The sequence below is a fragment of the Harpia harpyja genome, chromosome 20, assembly GCF_026419915.1.
Source record: "Harpia harpyja isolate bHarHar1 chromosome 20, bHarHar1 primary haplotype, whole genome shotgun sequence".
Lineage (NCBI taxonomy): Eukaryota > Metazoa > Chordata > Aves > Accipitriformes > Accipitridae > Harpia > Harpia harpyja.
In genome coordinates this window covers 5113026-5133872 of record NC_068959.1, presented here as the reverse complement: position 1 = coordinate 5133872, position 20847 = coordinate 5113026, and the positions used below count along the sequence as shown (strand labels likewise).

Sequence of the window (20847 nt, the reverse complement as noted above, 5' to 3'; positions counted from 1 at the left end):
TCCTCCCCCTCTTTTTGTCATCATGTTAATAAAAAATGTTTTGCTCAGAGAAAAGTAATTTTGGCTATTGTATGTTTCTAGTGAGGATGAAACAAATGTAGAATGCTATGTACAAATCCTTGAAACAGTAAATTCCATATATGTATACCCAATTCTGGACTGTATATCAGTCCAGAGGTACACAGAACATTAAAGCCAGAACTGTCCTCCAGAAAGCTCAGCTGAAAGCCCACCTGGAATACGGACGTTCGAATTGCAGATATTCTACTGGGGCTGAGGGAAGGACAACCACAGGTTTAAAGCAGGCATGAATAGAACAGGCACTTAAGAGAGGGGATTAATTTAGGAAATAAAGATTAAAATCTTAATAAGCAATGACTCAGAGGGAATATAATACCTAAAGATGTGTAAAGAGTTTAAATAGCAAGAAGACAAAGTGATAATTTTGAGTTTAATTTCTTGACTGATCTCAGCAGCCAAGCCCAATAAGTTCTGCCACAAAGGAAAACTAAGACAGTCAAGAGGAATGTGTTTTTAAGAGAGATGTAAGAAAAGAGTAGGAGCATTTGCTAAGTCTGGCAAAACCACAGAAAGTCATTATTTCCAAATAAATACTGAGGAATCATTTAGGAAAACTCCAGAAGTTTTAGCTGGGATTTGAATAAATTTAGGCTAGGTATTAGCAGGTTTCTAACCAGAAGGGTTGAGATGCTAAGATTCTTCCAAACAGGGTAGAGGGGGCAATAAACCTTATCATCTTTGAGACAGAACTTGGTAGGCTAATAAAAAAGTTTATATGATACTCTTGCAGAGGGACTGAACTTAATGATCCAAGAAGTCACTTCTGGTCCATTTTTATATACTGCTAAAAGCATACAACTAGAAATATTAAGAGCAGGAATTTTACAAAGTGGTATTCAATCCATCCAATAATATTATCTTTACATGCACAAACTATTTATAAATGTTAAATTAAAGTGCAGAAGATAATAGATTATTTTCTTATTCTATTCACTATAATAACTTTCTGATGACAGCAAAGGTATCCAGAGTTATTGAGGTGGTTTTCAGCGAGTGCTCTGATACTGGTCTAAAAGGAGTTATGCAGCAGGAGAATGTCTCAATAACCATTGTATTTCCTCTTGTGCCTGCAGCATCCTCACAGTAAAGTAGAGCACAGTAAGGTAGGAGCTGCAGAGTAAAAGACAATGACCTTAGCAGTGAGATGTTCACCCCAGCAGCCAGGTGCTTGGTGACTGTGAATAAAATACAGTAAATCCCCTGTTGATAGCAAGAATGAGTTCGTCTATTGATATTGCCAAAGCAGACAGAGATGAGGACTACACACTCTAAAATCCATTATAAAAGAGCTGTGCACTACCATATATTTCAAAAATTACTCATGTCCAATAGGCGACAGTCACCTTGCACTACTCTAATGAGCTCTAAAGCTGATGAAGCATGACTAGCAATGAGTTACCAGTTCTGGGGAGAGAAGTGCAGAGTGGCTAATTGGCCTTGGGATGCAGAAAGTTTCACATCTAGGCTATTGGTGACAATCTTGTGCAATTCCCATGGGAGATGTCTGTGCTCTGTCTGATCATACTTTAGCATGCCTACATTCTTCTGTGGAAGTTTGAAAATGCATTGAAATTCCAAAATGCATGGTGCAAAACTTGGGAGCTTTTTGCTTTGAGTCAGGAACCATATTTGAATTCAGCTTTAAAGATGACTGCAGTACTTAAAGTCAAGGAAGGTGGATCTTTCCTTCTACTTGTTTGCTAAGGTTCAGGAGTCTTTTACCTCTGAGGTTTGAAATACACCAAAGTCAGCAGCATATCTAGAGCTCGGGAAAGCCAGAAAACAGCCTAAAAGGTACATGAAGTCTTGTCTATTGAGGGGAGATACCATAGCCAGCTTCCTCCAGAAAATAAGAAACTGGAGGATTTTTTGTGCAGAAACTCCTGGCAGCCAGTAGGTCACTCTCGTGACTCAGAACAGAACCAGCTCATATCATCTTGACTGATGAAAGCCAGTCCCTCCACAGACTCTCCCTATGGTCTCTTTAGTTAAAAGCAATTTACCTTAGGCAGAGTTGAAACTGAGAAATGGACCACTTGGAAAATGAGACCTACAGTTTACAGATTATCCTGTTCAGGAGAGTAATATCTGCTTTTAAAACCAGTGAGTGCTGTTCCAATGTTTAAGCATCCTTGGACCGAATCCCAGGCTGTTAAAGATGGAGACCATCTTGGAGGAAAAGCTAGTGACCTTTTGGGGTTCATGCTTAGACTGTAATTTTCATAATCAAAATTTTAAAAATAACTGTAATGGGGAATAAAGGATGGTGCCAGACTCTTATGCTGTTCTCTCTTAATATTCAGTGGTCCCCTTGAGCACTTGTAGATTGATGGCACACCATACCATGTGCTCTCTGTCTTACTACAAGGCAACATAGCCCACATAAGAAAAACAAACATGCCTGATTTCCACATGTCTATTACTTGTCTGCTGCAAAACCCAAAGCTTTTGCACTGTAGCAGAGGCATGCCTTTGTTGTCAGGCAGTCCAGAAATGAAATACTTCTAAAAGCTTTCACGTTTTCTCTAAGGACTTCCACACATCACTTGCACACCACTTGCACATCACATTATGTGCTTTACTTGGCTGTGACCTCAAAGGCCCCTCGCTCTTTTGATTTTCCTGGATTCTCATTTATTTTTCTGGACAAACAGCATGAGCTACAGTTAAACTGTGCAATGTACCATGAGTGATTAGATATTAGGAGGAATAATAGTCTTTACAGAGTAATGCATTATAGTTTACAAATTACCAAAAAAAGCCATTTACTCCATCTTGTTCATGTCTAGAACTTTCATTCACAGAAGATTAAAATAATTCTCCAAGATTCTGTCAGAGGTACCCTTGGGAATAATAAGCCTAAATTTTGGCAATTTCCCCAGTACAATATATCTGTTTGAAAAAAACCTAATGCAATCTGTTGTTTTTTGTGAGTGTGTGTTTAATCAAATATTTCAACGCTTTTTCTTCTGAAGCAAAAATCTATGCCAGTAGATTAGAGAAATCAATGCTCAGCATTAGAGGTGGATAAAATGTTTCACATGAAAACTTTCTTGTTTTCAGGGAAAATCACATTTAGTGACTCCAAAACAGTTTGCAGAGAGATGTAAATATTGTTGTATTGTTACTTGGAAAAAAAAAATCCAACAAATTTGAAATGGCTTTATTTTTTTCTAAAACAACTGTCAAAAGATTTTCTTTTTGCTCTGAACTGGGCAGTTTTCTTCCCTTAATTCTGAAAATGTTAATCAACAAAAGAATTCATTTGGTGCTCATAAACAAATCTGCAGTAAAAATTAACTCATAACTGTGAATTCATCCCAGAACTTAGAAGAAACTCTAGGGATGTGAAAAATAATTTTGATATTTATGTTTTCTGCATTCAGTGCATACATTAACAATTTAATCCTCATAATGATTTTATTATAGAGCTGTATTATCCTGAATTATTGAGTGGAGTCCCACATCTCACCATTAAAGTTATGGAGGCCTGTTACTCTAGGAAGGCCTCAGTGTCCCAGAACACATTTTTTGGCATGCTGCCTACCCAGGATGGATGAACAAACTGTGTTCCACTGCAGCACCGTTGAAAACAACTGCATTTTTCCTCAGCTAAGATTAAATAATAATTGAAAGAACAGTATTTTTACAGCAGATTTTTCAAATTTTCTGCATAATTTTGCCTCTCTTGCACCTACCAGCTTACAAGAAAGCATCAAGGCTTCAGTGAAAAGGGGGAGAATTCACCCTATTAGGGAGTCACATCCCCTCCCTCTTCATTTTAGCACAAACTGAAAGAAAAGTAGGGATTTCCAGAGAAGTTAGAAATATTGACACTTTACTTTGGAAACATTCTGAAGTAATAAAAGCTTACTAGAAAAACTACTTGGATAGTCTCCATGGAGAAAGACAAGAAAATGAATAAACTACCCAGTGGTCTTGCCCTATTATTGTCTGGGTTCTCCCATCTTGCTGCTTGTGGTAGCCCATTCAAGAAAATACATACAAGTAAAACACATAAAATTAACACTGATAAATACACCAACAGAAAGCTGAACAATGTTCTTTTGTAAAGTTCCCTTTGGGATATGCTTTTTTTTCCTGAATTGTACTTAATACATAAAAGAACAACAATTATTTTCTGAATCAGCATGAAAATGAACAATAGAAAAAAGCTGTGAGCACAGCAAGGCTAACTGGGGAACAAACTGATGTTATTAGTAGATCCAAAGATAATTAATCACCTCCCAGGTTTGGGTCTGTTACAACACCTCATATAGATTGCTCACGTATTCAGGCTTTGATAAATATTACCACATAAATCATGCACAATTAAACATCACGGGCTTAGGAACAAGTCCTCCCTCACATCCGTCAGGCCACTGAGAACATGGGAGTCAGGTTTTGGGCACAGGAAGATATTACCCCAAAGGAGTCCTTGGTGTTTTGCCAACCCTCACTAGCATTTAGCAGCAAAGCAAGCAAGAGAAAACACAGACATGCATGAGTCAGAGAAGAGAGCAAAACAACAGGCTTAAGGTTTATAGGCCCTATATTTAGTGCATTTTAAAAGGTAATGATCTAATACATGGCCATTGAGGAACGGCGCTGTTTAAAATCCTTGCTTTTGTGCACGATTTTTCAGTAAATCCCTAGAAGTGCATTTGCTGTGGTTAAAGATTTTTCTGTAATGCTCCCAAGCAGTTCTTGAAAGCAAGTGGGTCACTGACATTCTTGCAATTATTAATTTTCTTCATTCATGAATTCCCTTTTGGACACAATTTAAAGCACAAATACAAATAGCACAGAGAATAGCACTGGTATGAAAATGCTCAGTTTCACTTATGGGGATGTTTTACTGGACTTGTTTTCAACAGAGTCCTTCCTAACCAGAAATGGTGTATCAACTGCAGGATTTGTAAAGAAAGAGGGAGAACTGACTGCTCAGTGTGGCTAAGTGTAGTTGCCAACACTGCCACATTGGTCAGACCAAGCTTTTGATGTGTAAGCAAAATACAGGCTGGGCGATGAGTGGATTGAGAGCAGCCCCGAGGAGAAGGACTTGGGGGTGTTGATTGATGAGAAGCTCAACATGACCCGCCAATGTGCGTTTGCAGCCTGGAAAGCCAACTGTATCCTGGGCCGCATCAAAAGAAGTGTGACCAGCAGGTCGAGGGAGGCGATTCTCCCCCTCTACTCGGCTCTCGTGAGACCCCACCTGCAGTACTGCGTTCAGCTCTGGGGCCCCGATATCAGCAGGACATGGACCTGTTGGAGTGGGTCCAGAGGAAGGGCACAAAAACGATCAGAGGGCTGGAGCACCTCTCCTATGAAGACAGGCTGAGAGAGTTGGGGTTGTTCAGCCTGGAGAAGAGAAGGCTCCGGGGAGACCTTAGGGCAGCCTGCCAGTACCTAAAGGGGACCTATGGGAAAGCCGGAGAGGGACTTTGTACAGGGGCGTGTAGTGATGGGACAAGGGGTAATGGCTTTAAACTGAAAGAGGGTCAGTTTAGATCAGATGTAAGGAAGAAGTTCTTCACTGTGAGGGTGGTGAGGCACTGGGACAGGTTGCCCAGAGAGGCTGTGGATGCCCCATCGCTGGCAGTGTTCAAGGCCAGGTTGGATGGGGCTTTGAGCAACCTGGTCTGGTGGAAGGTGTCCCTGCCCGTGGCAGGGGGGCTGGAACTAGATGGTCTTTAAGGTCCCTTCCAACCCAAACCATTCTATGATTCTATGATCTGGGAACTTGTCTAGATCTTAAAAAAAAAATTCGTGAGGAACTCAGTAGTGGCCTTTTTTGTCAGCAACAGTAGCCTCAAAAGTACTGAAGAAATACTGAGTAAATAGCTGGATTTCTAAGTCACAGCAGAGAAGCAGAGAGGTTGCATGATTACCTTTGTGAGTGACACACTGCAGTGATGAACTAATTGGTGATCGCCAGTTAAATGGACTGAACAAAGCTGTAAACCCTGGACATGTTAATATGCCCATTATTTTTTCATCAATCCTCTTTTCTAATTCTATTCTTTTCAGAAAAGCCCACGAGTGACATCTTTCCTTCCCACCAGCTTCACTAGCAACACCAGAAGAGACAAATGGCATGAAGTTTTCCAGGACTGCAAATGTATGAGTAATCTTTGAGAGATATTAACTACTGCATTTCATGCAAAACCAAACTAATAACGAACCTTCCTCGTAGATCATGTCCAAATTGAAAGGGGTTTCAAGCCACACAAAAGATTTCATAAGGCTCCATCATTAGTCCAAGGACTATTAAGCATATAAGAAGGCACCTTCAAATTTATCTTTTACACTCTCTTCAATCACTGCTCAGTCTTGCCTTTTCTCTTAATGCCCTGTCCAATTTGTACTGTAAACGCCTTAGAGGATGTGCTGACAAAACGCTATTATCTGTCTGAAACACCTCTCAGACATCTTCTCCCTTATTTTCAAGACCAAGGGCTGCTCACCAGGTGACTGTGGAGGGGAAGGAAGGAGGAGGCTGTACAGGAAGGGTCAGGCTGCCAGGCTGCCCCTGGGGCACGGGACTTCTAGCAGGCTCCTTTGGCACCCCTGGGGTAACCCCCAACCAAACCGACCAGCACCGTGAGCTGCTCTCCCATGGACCCAGCCCGTGTGCCCTGTCAGGGGATCCCACATCTAGCAGATCACCATGGGCAGGATCAAAGCCACAGCACTGTGAAATATGTGGCAGCTGTGCTGCCAGTTGTGCGAGTTACTCTAAAGGCATGAGACTGAAAGCTTTACAGGATGAGTTAGCCGTCAGGGAGCCAGGGTCTGAGTAAATATAAAATAACAAGTTTCCATTTAACTCAATTTTATACGCTGTTATTGTATTCTTGCAGTGGTTTAAAAAGTGTGCATTCCAGCACAAAGGAAATGAAACAGCAATGGCAATGCGTTGTCACTGGTGATTTCAGTTAGCTACACTATGCCTGGAAAAATACAGTTTCCTTGTGCTGCAACTCTTCAGTAGGCCAGTTAATCAGGTGATGCAAATCAGTGCAGCTCTGTCTGGAAACCTCAGCAATAACACAAGATGTTGCTCTCCTGATTACTTTTTGCTGAGCCTACATGCTTTGTAAAGCCACTACGGCAAGTTGATAATGATGCATAAAATGGAAAATCCTTCTGAGCACACCCAAAATCACTGTGGATGTGCAAAGCAATCGCAATGGTGCTGTGTTATTTGATGGTTCTTACTACACATATGACCACACTATGGTCATATGGGAGTGAGTGAGCGGCTGCGTGGTGTTTAGTTGCTGGCTGGGGTTAAACCACGACATATAATTCAGGCTTTCCCTACTTTTAAATAGGTGCAACTCCACTTCTTGTAATGCATTTACTCCTGATTAACACACCCTTAAATATGACTGGAGTATTTAGGTCAGGCACAGAAAAAAGAACAGAATGTTGTGGGACTAAAGATGAAAATCGTTAGTGGTGTCACTCCACAGATTCAAATCAGCAGACAATTTGGCCTAGTTACTTTCCTCATTGACATGTCTACCCTCTGAGGCAAGGGTAGCTGGAAATTTTGAGAATAAAAACACTTTGGGGACATATGTGCCACTATCACACATCAGCAGTAGTTCTTTCAGCATTACAAAACTTGCTGGAAATTGTTTGGAGAATTTTCAAAGTAAGTTTTCAATACTTTTCTATTCATCTCCATAGTCACAGTGCTGCTCAAAGGTTAGCTGAAATAGCTGCAGGCAGTGGAGAAATCAGAGAGAGATCACATGAAACACAGCCTGGTTTCTGGAAAAAAAAGGATATTCAGCTCCTCCTCTATACCATTACTCTGTATCATTTTGACCACTTTTGGGACATTAAATACTGGAAATAGCTCAGAAAGCATTTGGCTTAACATCTATGTCTATATATCATAAGGACTACTATATAATGTAAGCGCTTTAAATCCATCCTAACTAGAAAATGTAAGCTACATAATGCCAAAAATGTCATTAGAATGTAAGCACTGCACATAGACACACTCCTAACATCCTTCCAGGGTTCATTCCATATTGAAAACCAAAGATTAAACATACTGCCTCATGCACATTACACCATTAACTTTGTATTATAAATCAAATGCATTTTTTTTTTTTTTTTACTGTATTAGCTTCCTCAGGCAGGTAGCAGTGAGATAAGATGAGATGTAGTACTAGTACCTGGGAATCAGATCATCCTGAATTTAGTTTGGCTTAAACAGTTGTGGAACTACAATCTCAGCTGACAATGACATTTAGGGACCTGAGTTGTTACAGGTGAATTTTGCTTCACTACTAAATAGGGAAAGAAATTGGAGACCAGTCCCCAGATTTATCACTCAAATGTAATGAAAGCAAGACAATGTATTTTTCTTAAAGTACAGACCAACCATTCCAAGTTGCCCATTACAGCAGTACAGTTTTATTTGACATCTGTTGGCAAGTGGAGGGGCTTATTTCTTCAGTTTTATTCCGGGTCTTGACTCAGAGAGCCTCTGGAGATACTTGAGACCAGTTTCCTTACTGGTTCTACTTGTTCTGCTTCCAAAATAAGGCAATGTTAGTTTGTTTTCTCTAAATTTGTTTATCAATTTCTTCATTCTTGATTGTTCATAGCATATTTCAACCTATGCTCAAGGAGGCTTTTCTTTGTTTATTCATAGCTGCTTTCAGTGAAGTTCTGTAGTCTAATTTGAACATCTTGGCCAAAGCTTTTAACATATTAGCTATTTTATTTGCTCTTAATTCAGTCATTCAGCCATCAGATCTGGAGATTTCTGTAATTATGTGACTCACCAGGGAGATGCTCTACAAAGGTGCACCAACATTTTTCAGTTCTTTACTAAATTTAAGCAGAAGTTTGATATGTTTAAAAAAAAGCCCTTTATTAATATTTTTTTAATTGCTTCTAATTAAGTTACGGGAACTGTAGATGTCTCTGACACAATGTTTTCATATTCCAGGTTTTCAGATTTTAACATATGTGTAGTTACTGCTCTCTGGGAGGAGAAAACCACTCCCAGAACTGGGAGAGCATTCTGCACTCCAGACTACATGGTGCACTATGTTCCAGTTCATCTTTTTGGAATAGCCTTAGTTACAAATAGTAAGACTTCTGTTTGGTTTTGGAAAAAAATGCAAATTAAACTTTAAAGGAATGTTTTAAGATTATGGTTTTTCATGTCCATTTTGGAGTTTTCTCATTTTACTTCTCATCATACCATATGCCTGTGAAGACACAAAAACCTCAAACAACTTAAAGTTTCCTTACCTGTGTACCAGCTGCTTGCGGCTTACACAAATAGCAGTTTCATAGTCATGAGTGACACACACTTTATGTGGGCTGCACTTCACCTTCAAACATGGATCTTTGGATGGATCAAGGGCTATAAAAAACCAGACATATTAAAAAAGAAAGTGAGAAATGCATATAAAGTTATCTCTTGGTTGACAGATGACAACTGGTTAGAATGAACACTCCCACATCTGAGTGAATAAATACTTTGCCATTTTAGAGTATGTGCCGTTGTTTTCAGACTGCATGTTAAATAGAGATGTTTAAGTAGAAAGATAGATGGAGAGCTTAAAGACTCTGATTATTGAACAGTGATCTGAGTCTAACTTGGCATTCACATTAATACTAGACATGATACTTTGGGATGAAGTTCTGGTATAATAATCTATATCATGCTGTTTATTTCATAGAAAAGTTATGGTGGAATGAAATACACTCACAAGAAACAAAATGACTGGTATTTTAGAAGCTGTCTAATAACTGACATATTGCAGAGTGCTAATAAATTTAGTTTCACAGATACTATGTATAACAGGCGTATTATTTCGTAGAAGTTATTTCTAATTTTTACAGATAAGCATCTCCTGTACTTAAAATGCTTAAGTAGAAGAGCACTAATAACAATAAAATAATCCTGGGCTTTTATACAACAGCTTACATCACCAGCAGTGCTGTCGGAAGTGGGATTAGAAGGCATGATGAGTTGCTATCTCAGAGCAAATATGCCCAAGCTGTTGTCCCTGCTAATGCTCCCCAGAGAAATTTCTTCCTCTAAAGTCAGTCCTTACACTCTTTGTTCTCCTTCCATCACTATCCAATGTTCCCCCTCTTGGTGGTAGCACCCCTGCTTTGGTCTGAGGTTGTGGTTCCACGTGGAGTGATCACTGCTGCTTTGCCCTTCTCTCCAGTAGCCTAACAGGAGCCTAATGGGACCAGGGGACAGACAGGGACACATAGCCCAGAAATGTTTCTTCAGTACTTCAGTCAGGCCCAGGATGAATAACACAGTGGTCAATCTTTCTCTCAACAGTTCTTAAGCTTCTGGAGAAAAGGACATGGCAGCAGTACAGGGAGCTTCTCTCCCTCTAATGCGATGGATGATTTGAGGTACTGCAGCTAGTCAGGAGTCTGGAAAATGTGCAAAAGTGACATGCAATCCTGCGTTGGAAAGTGCAGGGTACTTGGGTTTACCCTCTGGTACCCTCTTTACAGTTTTGATTAGGAAAGATCCCATGAACCTTCCTCCTGAACATACCCATTTCCCAATCCTCTTGGTAAAATCGGCCTCTCTATGACAGCGTACTGCAAGGCAGCACAATAGTGGACTCAAAGGAGTGAATAATGACGATGCAAACAGACTTAAAGGCCTGCAGACGGAAAGTAAGCGTCAAAATTGGCATTTAGCCAGGACACAAGGATTAACACACATGTGCACACACGTGTGTGCACACACACACACGTGCCCTGCTTATGTGAAAAGGGTACTCAGAGACCGAAATGGCACAGCAATACACTGCCAATATTCTAACAGGAGGCTCCCGCAAAGATCTTCATTTAGCTTGCAATGAACCGTTTTCCCCAAACACACTCAGAAAGGAGCAGTGAGAGTCTGAAAAGCCCCTTCATTTTTTTTCTCTATACACAAAAATGTCTCCTAACACTAAATGAAGAAATTAGCACATGGCATATTACACTGGGTTTTACTTGAACTGCACATACCTTTCCCCTCTTCTCAAATCAATGAAGATATTAAGCATATATCAGAGGCCTGATGTGGTAAAATTAGGATTCGGGTTGGGATCATCCTGTTTAGCACCCAAAGTGAGCGAGGGTCTGATCTCAGTCAAGGCAGGAGCTGCTCCTTCGCAGAGGCAAGAAGATGCTGTGCATTAGGCACTGGCGCGGGTGCCGGAGCAGCCTCCTGGTCCCTACAGAAGCTCAGCAGAGGCAGACAGTATTTGCTGTCCTGTCAGTGTGTAAGTCTGTCTGCTCCTGCCAAGCTTCTATAGAACGCTTCCTTAAATGAGTGGTGATTTGGTAATCTTGGAAATAAAAAAAAGAGGAGCGATACAGCGCTATGCTGGATACCACTCCAATTAGAGCACTGATCCCACCTGGGAAAATCTTTTATAAATACTTTTCTGCAATCAAGTCCCATTTGAAAAGCTATCTATCTAAATTCGTTCTCTTACAAAAGGATGCTTCTAAAGATCAGCAATACAACGTATCTGCCAGGATGAATTACAAATATTCAAAAAATGGTTATATGAATACTTCAGAAGAAGGGAAGTCACAGCCATACAGAGAAATTTCACCTTTAAGAAGTGATTTTTAGATAAGCTTTTTTTGGACATTATTTTGCCATGGATTTGACTTTCTATGCCTCTTCAATGTACCCTCAAATCCCATTTTACCTCTCCCCCCCCTCCCCACATAATGGGCCACTCGTGGAAATGGGCAACTCCTAGTTTCATTTTGGGGACTGTATAAAACTCTTATTGCACATTATGATAACTGAGCTTCCCACTTTTACTGAATGATCAGAGAAACTTTTAAAGGATACTATTTGAAGTACAAGAAGTTTCAGTTTGCTATGTACCAAATTTCTTTATATGGCAGCAAACGTACTTTCAACAAGCAGAGGATTCTTCTGTTTTCCTGCAGTGCTAAAGTGCTGCAGCTGTTCGGTGTTGGTTTAAACAGCCATAGCTACAAGCTCTTACCACATTAACACCCATTACACATTTGTGATGGGCAATTGAGCTTCACTAGTGCGTATGTATTTAGTGGAATGCCTTTGGTGCAAGACACGGGGAAATCGTAAAAACAAACCAGAAGTGTTAAAAGCATTTTCTTTTAAAGCCATTAAAACTGATAGAAAAGGTGAAGTGAGCAAGGAAGGAGAAACGACCATCTGTTTCCTGCACCATAAACAACAAGGCATCAACATCCAATGAGTTGCCATTAGGAAAATATATAGGCAGTGTTTGAGGGGCCAGGGTCTGTCCCACTGAAAAGACCAAAGGCTGAAAAGGCCCTTCAGGGGTGTTTTGCTGTTGCCTCTTGGTGTCTTTTCCAAGTCAGACTAACATGCACATGAGAAGTAGCCCACCCCTGCTCCTTAACCTCCCAGAACACAGCGGGTGAGATACACATTCTTAATCCTCTTTGCTCTCACCGGAGACTGAGTTAAAGACTGAGGTAGATATTTGACAGGGATTGAAATGGCAAGCCACAATTTCCTTACCTATCTGTCTACGTAGATATTCTTAAACTGCAAAACAGAGTAACATACCCTCCTTCTGCAAAGCCTTTAATAAGTAAGCACCACTTGGAGCATGAATGGTCACCAGATCATAGGTTCAGTGGGCTGATGTAATTCAAAGGTCATATCCACACGAAAAAATTTAATGACCAGAACTTTTGCTTGCTTGCAGCTGGCCTTGCTCTTTTACTGGAGCTCATGCACGTTGTCTGCTTTTGCTGGTGACACATCCTTGATGCAAAACGCTGCATCAACAGAAACCATTGTGCAAACTGGCTAGGAGCCCAGGGCTAATAGCTGCCAACCTTGCTGGGCTGCTGGAGAGCACTCTGGCCTTGCGCTCATAGTTTTCTATCAGCCAGAGCCTGCATAAGTAGGGATGTGGGTTTAGCCTTGCAAGTCAATATTAGTTTGTCATGAATAAGAGAAGCAAGCTTTAGGCCCCCATGGTCTTTGTGACATAATGCACAGTTTCAATACTTAACATTTTTTCACAGTAAAATTTACTCTAATTGAAGAATTATATCCACTTCAGGAACTCCTTAGGTCTTCTAAGGCAATAAAAATGCATGCACTTCTGAAGTATGTACCTTCTGAAACAGCATCACACAATATATTATTGTTAAAAGAAACAAAACTTTCAAATATTTTGCAATTAAAGAATTGTCTATTGAAAAAGAAAAATATTGTTGAATGGTCATCAGTTTGAAGCAAAGGAATGGGAAAAGATGTGGTTGGAAATCCTGGTCACTATTTCCTTTTAAATCAGGCCTCAACTTCTCTCTACCTCAGTTTCTTGCTTCTAAAATCTGAAAAGAATAATAATGCTGGCAATAATAATAAATAAAGCTTTTCCCCACCTATGTGTTGGATTAATTATTTCATTCATCGTGGAAAACCTTATGAAGATCCTTAAATGGGACACACTATAGAAGCATCATTTATTATTCATTACAAACAGCATTTGCATACAGTTCAAAACAGTAGCAGGAAGTTTATTAAATACAAGCAAAACTGTGGGCTTTGTCAGAAGACAGCAAAAAACCCCATGATGCAGATTATTATTTCTTGAGGTTTTTTTCCACTTCTGCAGAATGCATGATCCATATGAACATAAAGGGTCAAAATAGGGATTTATATGTCTGCAAAGTTCCTCAACATGTTAAATAAGTTTGGAAGGTTGTTCTACTGCTAAGCAACACAAGCCCTAAGGAGAGCTCATAATAAGAAACAATTTCTGAAATATGCTAATCAAAGATCATGCTTTGTTAATCAGATTTCTACATGACTAGGAGCAGATGCTCATCATCTGCAGAAGAAAAGACCCTTGGGAATAAGATGAAACATAACAACCATATTTGTCATCACAGTTCTTTCTGCCCTAAAGCAATGAGTATGAAATCTTGAAAATGAAGAGCCAAAAGTACAAATAAATAAATGAAAGTGGGAAGAGGAGTGAGCAAAAATTTGAAGGATTTTATTTTAAAGATGTTATTTTATCAGCTTGAAAGGAAAACTACAGCCATCCCTTTTCTATGTCAAAGAGTCTGCACATAGTTACTCAGGTCTGTCTGCACAGTAATAACAAAAATACCTCAAGCCTGGTTTTAATATGTGAACATTTTTCTACTTTTTCCTTAGACTGAAGGTGAAATTGATGTTATTTAATCTGAGCTGATAGTGGCTGAGGATTGGTCCAAAATTTTTGGAGAGGATACCTGTCCAGCCAGAATTGGAATAAAAGGTTTCACATGAATGTAAATTCTTTAATGAAAACCCACTTCAGTCACCCTGCCTATCTTTTTTTGAGTCCAGGCTTCATAGTTTCCTGTCCCGAGCTTTTCCCATGTTGTTCAAATCCCTGCACACTTGGTCTCCAAGGGAGGTATCCATCCCAGGAGAAAGCTGTCTGAAATACAGAGAAATACAGTACTGCACATCTCTCAGTGCAATCATTTTCAGAAGTTTTTTATCTTGGAAAAATTTAGAATTTCTGGCTTTTTATCTTGGCTCAAAAGTCTTACTCTTCCTCACTTAACACCTAGATGTTTCTGCTGCTGACATTTGTTTTCTGGCCAGCTGTCCTGGTACTGTGGGCTGTGAAGTCTCTTCCTGTGTGGCGGAGCACAAGTGAAGAAGTGTTTAGATGGGCTAAAGTTTCTGCTTCATTGGCCACAACGTTTTTGTAGGAAAATTGTACTGTACAGGTCAGCTGATTGCACTGCAAAGGGGAAAGGCTTTCATATGTATGCAGTGACCCAAAACCTGTGCTAGGGCCATTTATACAAAATAGAGGTGCAGAATCAGAATTCCTGTCATCAAGAGACAAAACACTTGCACTCCTCTTTTTTGGTCAAGCTTTTATTATACATAGCAACCTAAGTACCCTCTTAAAACTATTAAACTTCTATGGTTATCTCACAGAGATACCAGACCAGGGATTGCATCAGACCATGAACAACCTCCTAATGGTATATTGACATCTGCTTCCAATACCAAAAAGGATTACAAACACCAGTTGCACCCCAAATCCCTTTCCCTCGCAGCTCCACAAAGCACACCAGAGAATGTTTGCTTATGAACTGTACACACTTTGCTCTCCCCTCCCTGCACCATTCACCAGAGGCTATGAGTTTGCAGTATAAATCAGTGTTGGACAAAGACCTAACAACAGTGTTGGAGATACTTTTCTATTACATTTCATGTTTTTATATATTACCACTATAAAAGAAGACTTATGACTTGCAGGAACCTCCTTAGTTCAGACAAGGGCAGTACACGGAGAAGTTGCTCTATGAGACTGTAGCTCTATATGCTGCAGCTGTGGGTCATTGTGTTAATCACAATATAGTAAATTTATTTTTCACACATTTGACTTTAAAAGGGTGATAACAAATAAATACTTTCAATGTCTTGCAGCAATGGATGTGTAATCCTGCAGAAACTGTACAACTAGTTCACAGAAAGATTTATGAGCTTGATTCTGTTTTTATGACCATTTGTTTGGGGGAAGAGAGTAATTTCAAACTCATAGCTGTTTAGTGGAGCTGAAACAAACTACACAACCAAAAAGAAACAGCATTATGTAAATATTGGGTTTTTTGTTTTCAAAATTGCCTGACAATAAGTACTATGATCACTCAATGACAAAAATACTTCTGCATAATGAAATGTCAAGAGCAGTTGCTTTTATGCAATCCCCTTGGAACTGTTCTGACTATGTGAGAAAAGAACAACATCTGTTGAGAAAGGTATGATGAACTGGAAAATGGGACCTGCTGTCTTCGATGCAGAGATCCTAGCGCATATTTTAAGACAAAAGAGATTGATAAAAAAACAAAGCCTCTCCATTAAATGATGCGTTACATTATAGGTGTGCATTTCAATATTATTATGTATTACTTGATTCCAGCAATACTCCACAAGCAAGCACGAGAAGGAAAGCAGAGCTCCTGGCCGTACAAGCCAGCAGCTAGGGCGTGGGAATGAGATAGCTGTGAACACAAGCTGGTCTGGGCAGGCAGGGGCGGAAGGCTGACTCCTCACCTGGCTTCCTCCCCACTCAGCATGAAGCTTAAATGGCAGCTCATGTCAAACTTCAGATCTAAGAACCAACATTTCAAATCAGCATCTTGTCTCCACTTACAGCATAGTGACAGCCAAAGAGAAAGTGTGATCAAAGCAGCTAAGTAGTGACTTGGAGGAATTTTACTATATACTTCCATGAAAACCGTTGTATAGCAAATGTGTAAGAAGCCACGCAGCCAGCTTAAACATGTATTAATAAAAGTCTCTACAAACTTTGCCCTCGATTTTTGCTAGGGAAAGGGCATGTTTTCAACACACGATGGCTAACACATGATGGCTAAAACCAGTTTCGGTTTTAACATTTCAGTTGTTCGAAGTAAACTATAGACTTCCCCCCAGAATTAGAGCTTCTACTCAGCTTTAAAGTAGATGATGAATTTATGCTTTTTTTTCTTAAGGTGAATATGCCCATACATATTAACTTAAAGAGCACTCAAGTGAACGTTGCTCTGCTTCTCTGTGAAAACATCATAGTTTTCAATGGTCCAGTGGTAAACTCCAACCAACCCACGTGCTGAGGTTAGACTGTGGGTGGAGCTTAATCCAAGTGCAATGGGACTACCCCACCGCCCTTGTATGAACAAGACACCCAAGTAAGCCTGGGATGGACTTCCAGGCTTTTATAGCTATTCAGAAGGTTTCTGCCTACACTCTTTCCCCAGATTTTCTTATTTTACAGGTTGGTAAGTGGCTACATTGAGTGGCTAAGACTCTGTTGTTTATTGGAGCCGAGTTAACGTTTCTTCTCAGAGCTGGTATTGTTAATAATTCTCATTTTAAAAATTGTTATTTAATAACAGATTACCCCCCCCCCCCAATTGCAAATAATTACCAATGTTTTTTATCCTGCTTCTGCAAATCTTGGCATAAATCATTCTGCTTCATTAGGGAGAAAATTGGTGTTAGCCCTCCCCCAAGTCTAGGGGAGAACATGTCTTCGATTAACAAGCTCAGATATTTAAGTCTCTCTTTCTCTCTCACATGCTCCCTCTCTGCATAATTACTCAGAGCAATTTGCATACAGAAATCAATTCGGCTGAAAATTAATTACTGTAGGCCTGAATGTTTCAAACATGTATGTGAATTATTTTCAGTAAATGGAATTTCTCAAGGCAGTTAAACAGTAACATCTCAAACTGTCAGCATTTATTCCATCACCATGTAGTATTTTTGTATAGTTTTGTTTTGGAGCACTCTAACATTTGAATGGCTGAAGACGTTGGTACAGTGCACAGAAACATCTATTTTAATTTTTACAGGCACTTTCAAAAATCATTTCACGTAACTGACATATAATTGCTTTTGACATTGCTGAGGGCCATCCAAAGCAAAAGATGCTTCAAAGGACTCTACAGATTTCCTTTCCGAAGCAAAGGATAAGAACCCGAGTATTTAAATGAATTTGCTTGACAAATATACAGAAATCTGATGCAGTGAAAATAAGTGAAGAAAAGGAAAAAAAGATAGGATTGTAAGTTAGGAAATGTGTTTCCATTGGTGGATGTGATAATCAGTCACAACCATCAACGCAGGTATTTGGCTAGCAACTAGTAAAGAGACATGTACAAGACCAAAGTTGATTTGCTAAAGAGTCATAAAAGAGAAGCTCCTGGTTTGATTTCTGACAATGAATCGTTATGATTTATATCTCAATATACTGCAAATGTATCTCAAATACTTCCCTACAATGGGGCAGGTTTTAAATATTTCATATACTTAGGTATGTTTAGCTAATACATTTATCTTTTTAACACCTTCTTTTCATTCTGAAAAACCAAACTTCCACCAGAAAAAAGAAGCTGTCAAATCCAGCTAGGTACTTGCTGTGTTCTTCTGCTAGCACCAGGCGCACTTTTCACAAACAACTCTCCTACCTGCAAGACAGAGGTTCAACCAACATGCAAGTACAGAGCACTCGCATTGGTTCAATAAAGTATGATCTGGCACCGGTGCCATAATGCTTCTCTAAATTCCAAGCACTTCCACTGCGTGATAATTTGTGCTTCTACATGTCATACCCGAGGGTGTGTTTCTGCATATCCCGGGAAGCTGAAGGCAAAACAGACCTAAGAAACCTACAGACAGAAGGACATTGGTCAGATGTTTCATTCAATTATTAATTCCAGGAAGTACCGAGGGTACAAAAATAACCCCATTCTCCGGGATTCACAGGGCTTTGGCATATGTTTAATGACAGCAGCTCTACAGTTTCTCTTTTAGAGTCCCCCAAACCCCTGGGGTGATCCAGCTTCAAGCTTCCTGGGATGGAAGTAGAGCGCTTCAAAAGACTGCTCTAATCTTTAGTTGGTGGAACATGAGAAAATGAAGACTCCCCTGCTTCTGCCTTGCAGGGAGGACCCGGTTCCGCAGTATCTGTCTTCACAGATCCTCAGCAGAGGAGCAGAGCTAAAAACATGACTGTTTCCTTTGGTCAGCCTCAGCTCTCTGCTTGCTTTTCAAAGGTACCCCATACCAACGCAGTCAAGCGTCTCTAAGCCCAGGCATCCTGATACTCACTCCAAATGATCTCCACCCTACCAGCTTTTCACTGCTGTGCCAAAGCAGGCCCGGCTCTTTCTGCAGGAGAGCCATTCCTGACCCCACCTCCCCGTCCCCTGGGTGGTCCCAGTCCCAGTCCCAGCCATACCTCTTCTGGAACGACATATACTCCCTCAGACCTGCAAGCTCAATTTTATAGCAAATGAGCGCGAGGAAAAGTCAGAGAAAGCACTTGGATCTCCACACGGGTAGAACTGGCTAGCTGATAACATCTTGTGAAATGATTGTAAGTCAGATTTTAGTTTTTTAAGAAGCTGAGGCTACATTTTCCCTATCTGTGACTGAACTTGAGTCCTGCGATACCTGCTGATTCCCTTAAATCTGCAACTCCTAGTATCAGAACAGAACTTTGTTTTTCTCTCCAAAAGCCAGTAAGATTTTATTCTCATTGCTGCTGGGGAAATACTGAAGATATAAACTACAAAGATTTTTAAAAATCAAAGCCATACAAAAGACTCCAAATCATTATTAAAAAAAAAGACAGTATATTTAAGATAACTTTGAGATTTCTGAATGCTTGGGCTTGACAATCCTATGGTAATTTTGAAATCCTGGATATAGTTTTTCCTGTGAACTGACCTAGACTATTTCTGCTTTCTGTTACACTGGAGTTAATTATCATTTATTTAGTGGGATTTCATTTAATACAAATTATTTTGCTCCAAAGCCAATGAAAACAAAACAGGTTATACCTTCTTCAGAAAATAATATTTTAAATTATTAATGCATAATTAAAGATACACTTTTCCCATTTCAGATGAATACAAACAGGCATTTTGATTTGCTTGGAGAGAAGTTGCATCGTATGTCACGAAACACTTCTGTAATACTTCTGAAGCTGTAGTAATTTATACTTTAACTGAAGCAATAATATAATGGGAAAAAAATGACCACTATTTAATTCAGATAGCAAGTTTGAGAGATACTGAACCCTTTTCTGACTTTGATTAAAAACTATAATGTGTAATACTGTGAACTATGAGTAGAAAAAAAATAAAATTGAAACAATACAGAACCCCTCTGTAGTTTTCGTAGAGAAAAATCTCTTACCAATCAAATGTTATTATTCTTCAATAGATATTTTATGTCATTAAATTTCATTTGAAAACATGAATAACAAACGTATCTTTTAATGCTTATTTTTTAGAGGTAATGCAGAAGCAAACGTGCATCACTGTTATTACTGATTCCGTCAGCAAATAGCAAAAAATGAGGACCAAATGGCTGTTTTTACAAATCAGTATTCCAGTATGCATAACTACAATTCTTTTCTAGTACAGCATTGTAGAGAGCTAGGCAAGCAATAAAAATTCTGGATATGAATTCTCTGAAAAGCTGACGAGTTTGCTCTATTTGTCGACAGACTGAATGTCAATGTTGTAACAGTTACAGCAATTCCCAGCCAGGCACCCTGCGTATCTCTACATACTCGTATTTAAATGTTAAACTAGATAAGACAGTCAGCCCTGGAAATAAGAAAACCTCTACTTTTTCCATTACGTTCCTTTGTTTATTTGCTAGGATAAATGAAACAGAATTTGGCTCCAAACATTATCAGCTATTGAGTATAAAATATAGGAGCTCATTTTATGCTTAGGTGCAATATGGATAACATTTTTTGAAACAGTATGCCATGGAAGAATTACCAACTTTACACTTGTTCTTAGCATTCTTAGCATCTTAGCGCATGGGCACTGGCTGTCCTAGTCAATGGGGCAGGAAGGAAAGGACACCCTTACGTTGTCGTCTTCTATCATTGCCTTTTTTGTGACTTGGGATAAATGAGTTAGTCACTCTATGCCTCCCTCTCTTTTTCAGCATTTAAAATGGGGATAGTAATAGTTACTGTCTAGAAATCACCCTGGGACTCTTGGAAGGCATCACAGAACACAAGCAAAGGGCCCCTGTGAATGACTTGTAATGATTTCAAAACAGCTAAATTCTGCAGAACTAAGAGCTGTTTCATGTTCATTTATGGCAGTCTGATTGTCGCCATGGAAACATGGGCAAAACACTTCATTTTCTACATCAACAGAAGAAGA

At 39.6% G+C, this 20847-nt stretch overlaps 1 protein-coding gene across 1 annotated transcript in view; it reads right to left on the bottom strand.

Moving 5' to 3' along the window:
- Window positions 1-20847, bottom strand: part of SPOCK1 (SPARC (osteonectin), cwcv and kazal like domains proteoglycan 1) — a 326245-nt gene that overhangs the window by 125324 nt on the left and 180074 nt on the right. The window contains exon 4 of the mRNA XM_052771960.1: window positions 9370-9484. Coding sequence (XP_052627920.1) covers window positions 9370-9484 — 115 coding nt within the window. The remainder of the gene's footprint in view (window positions 1-9369; window positions 9485-20847) is intronic.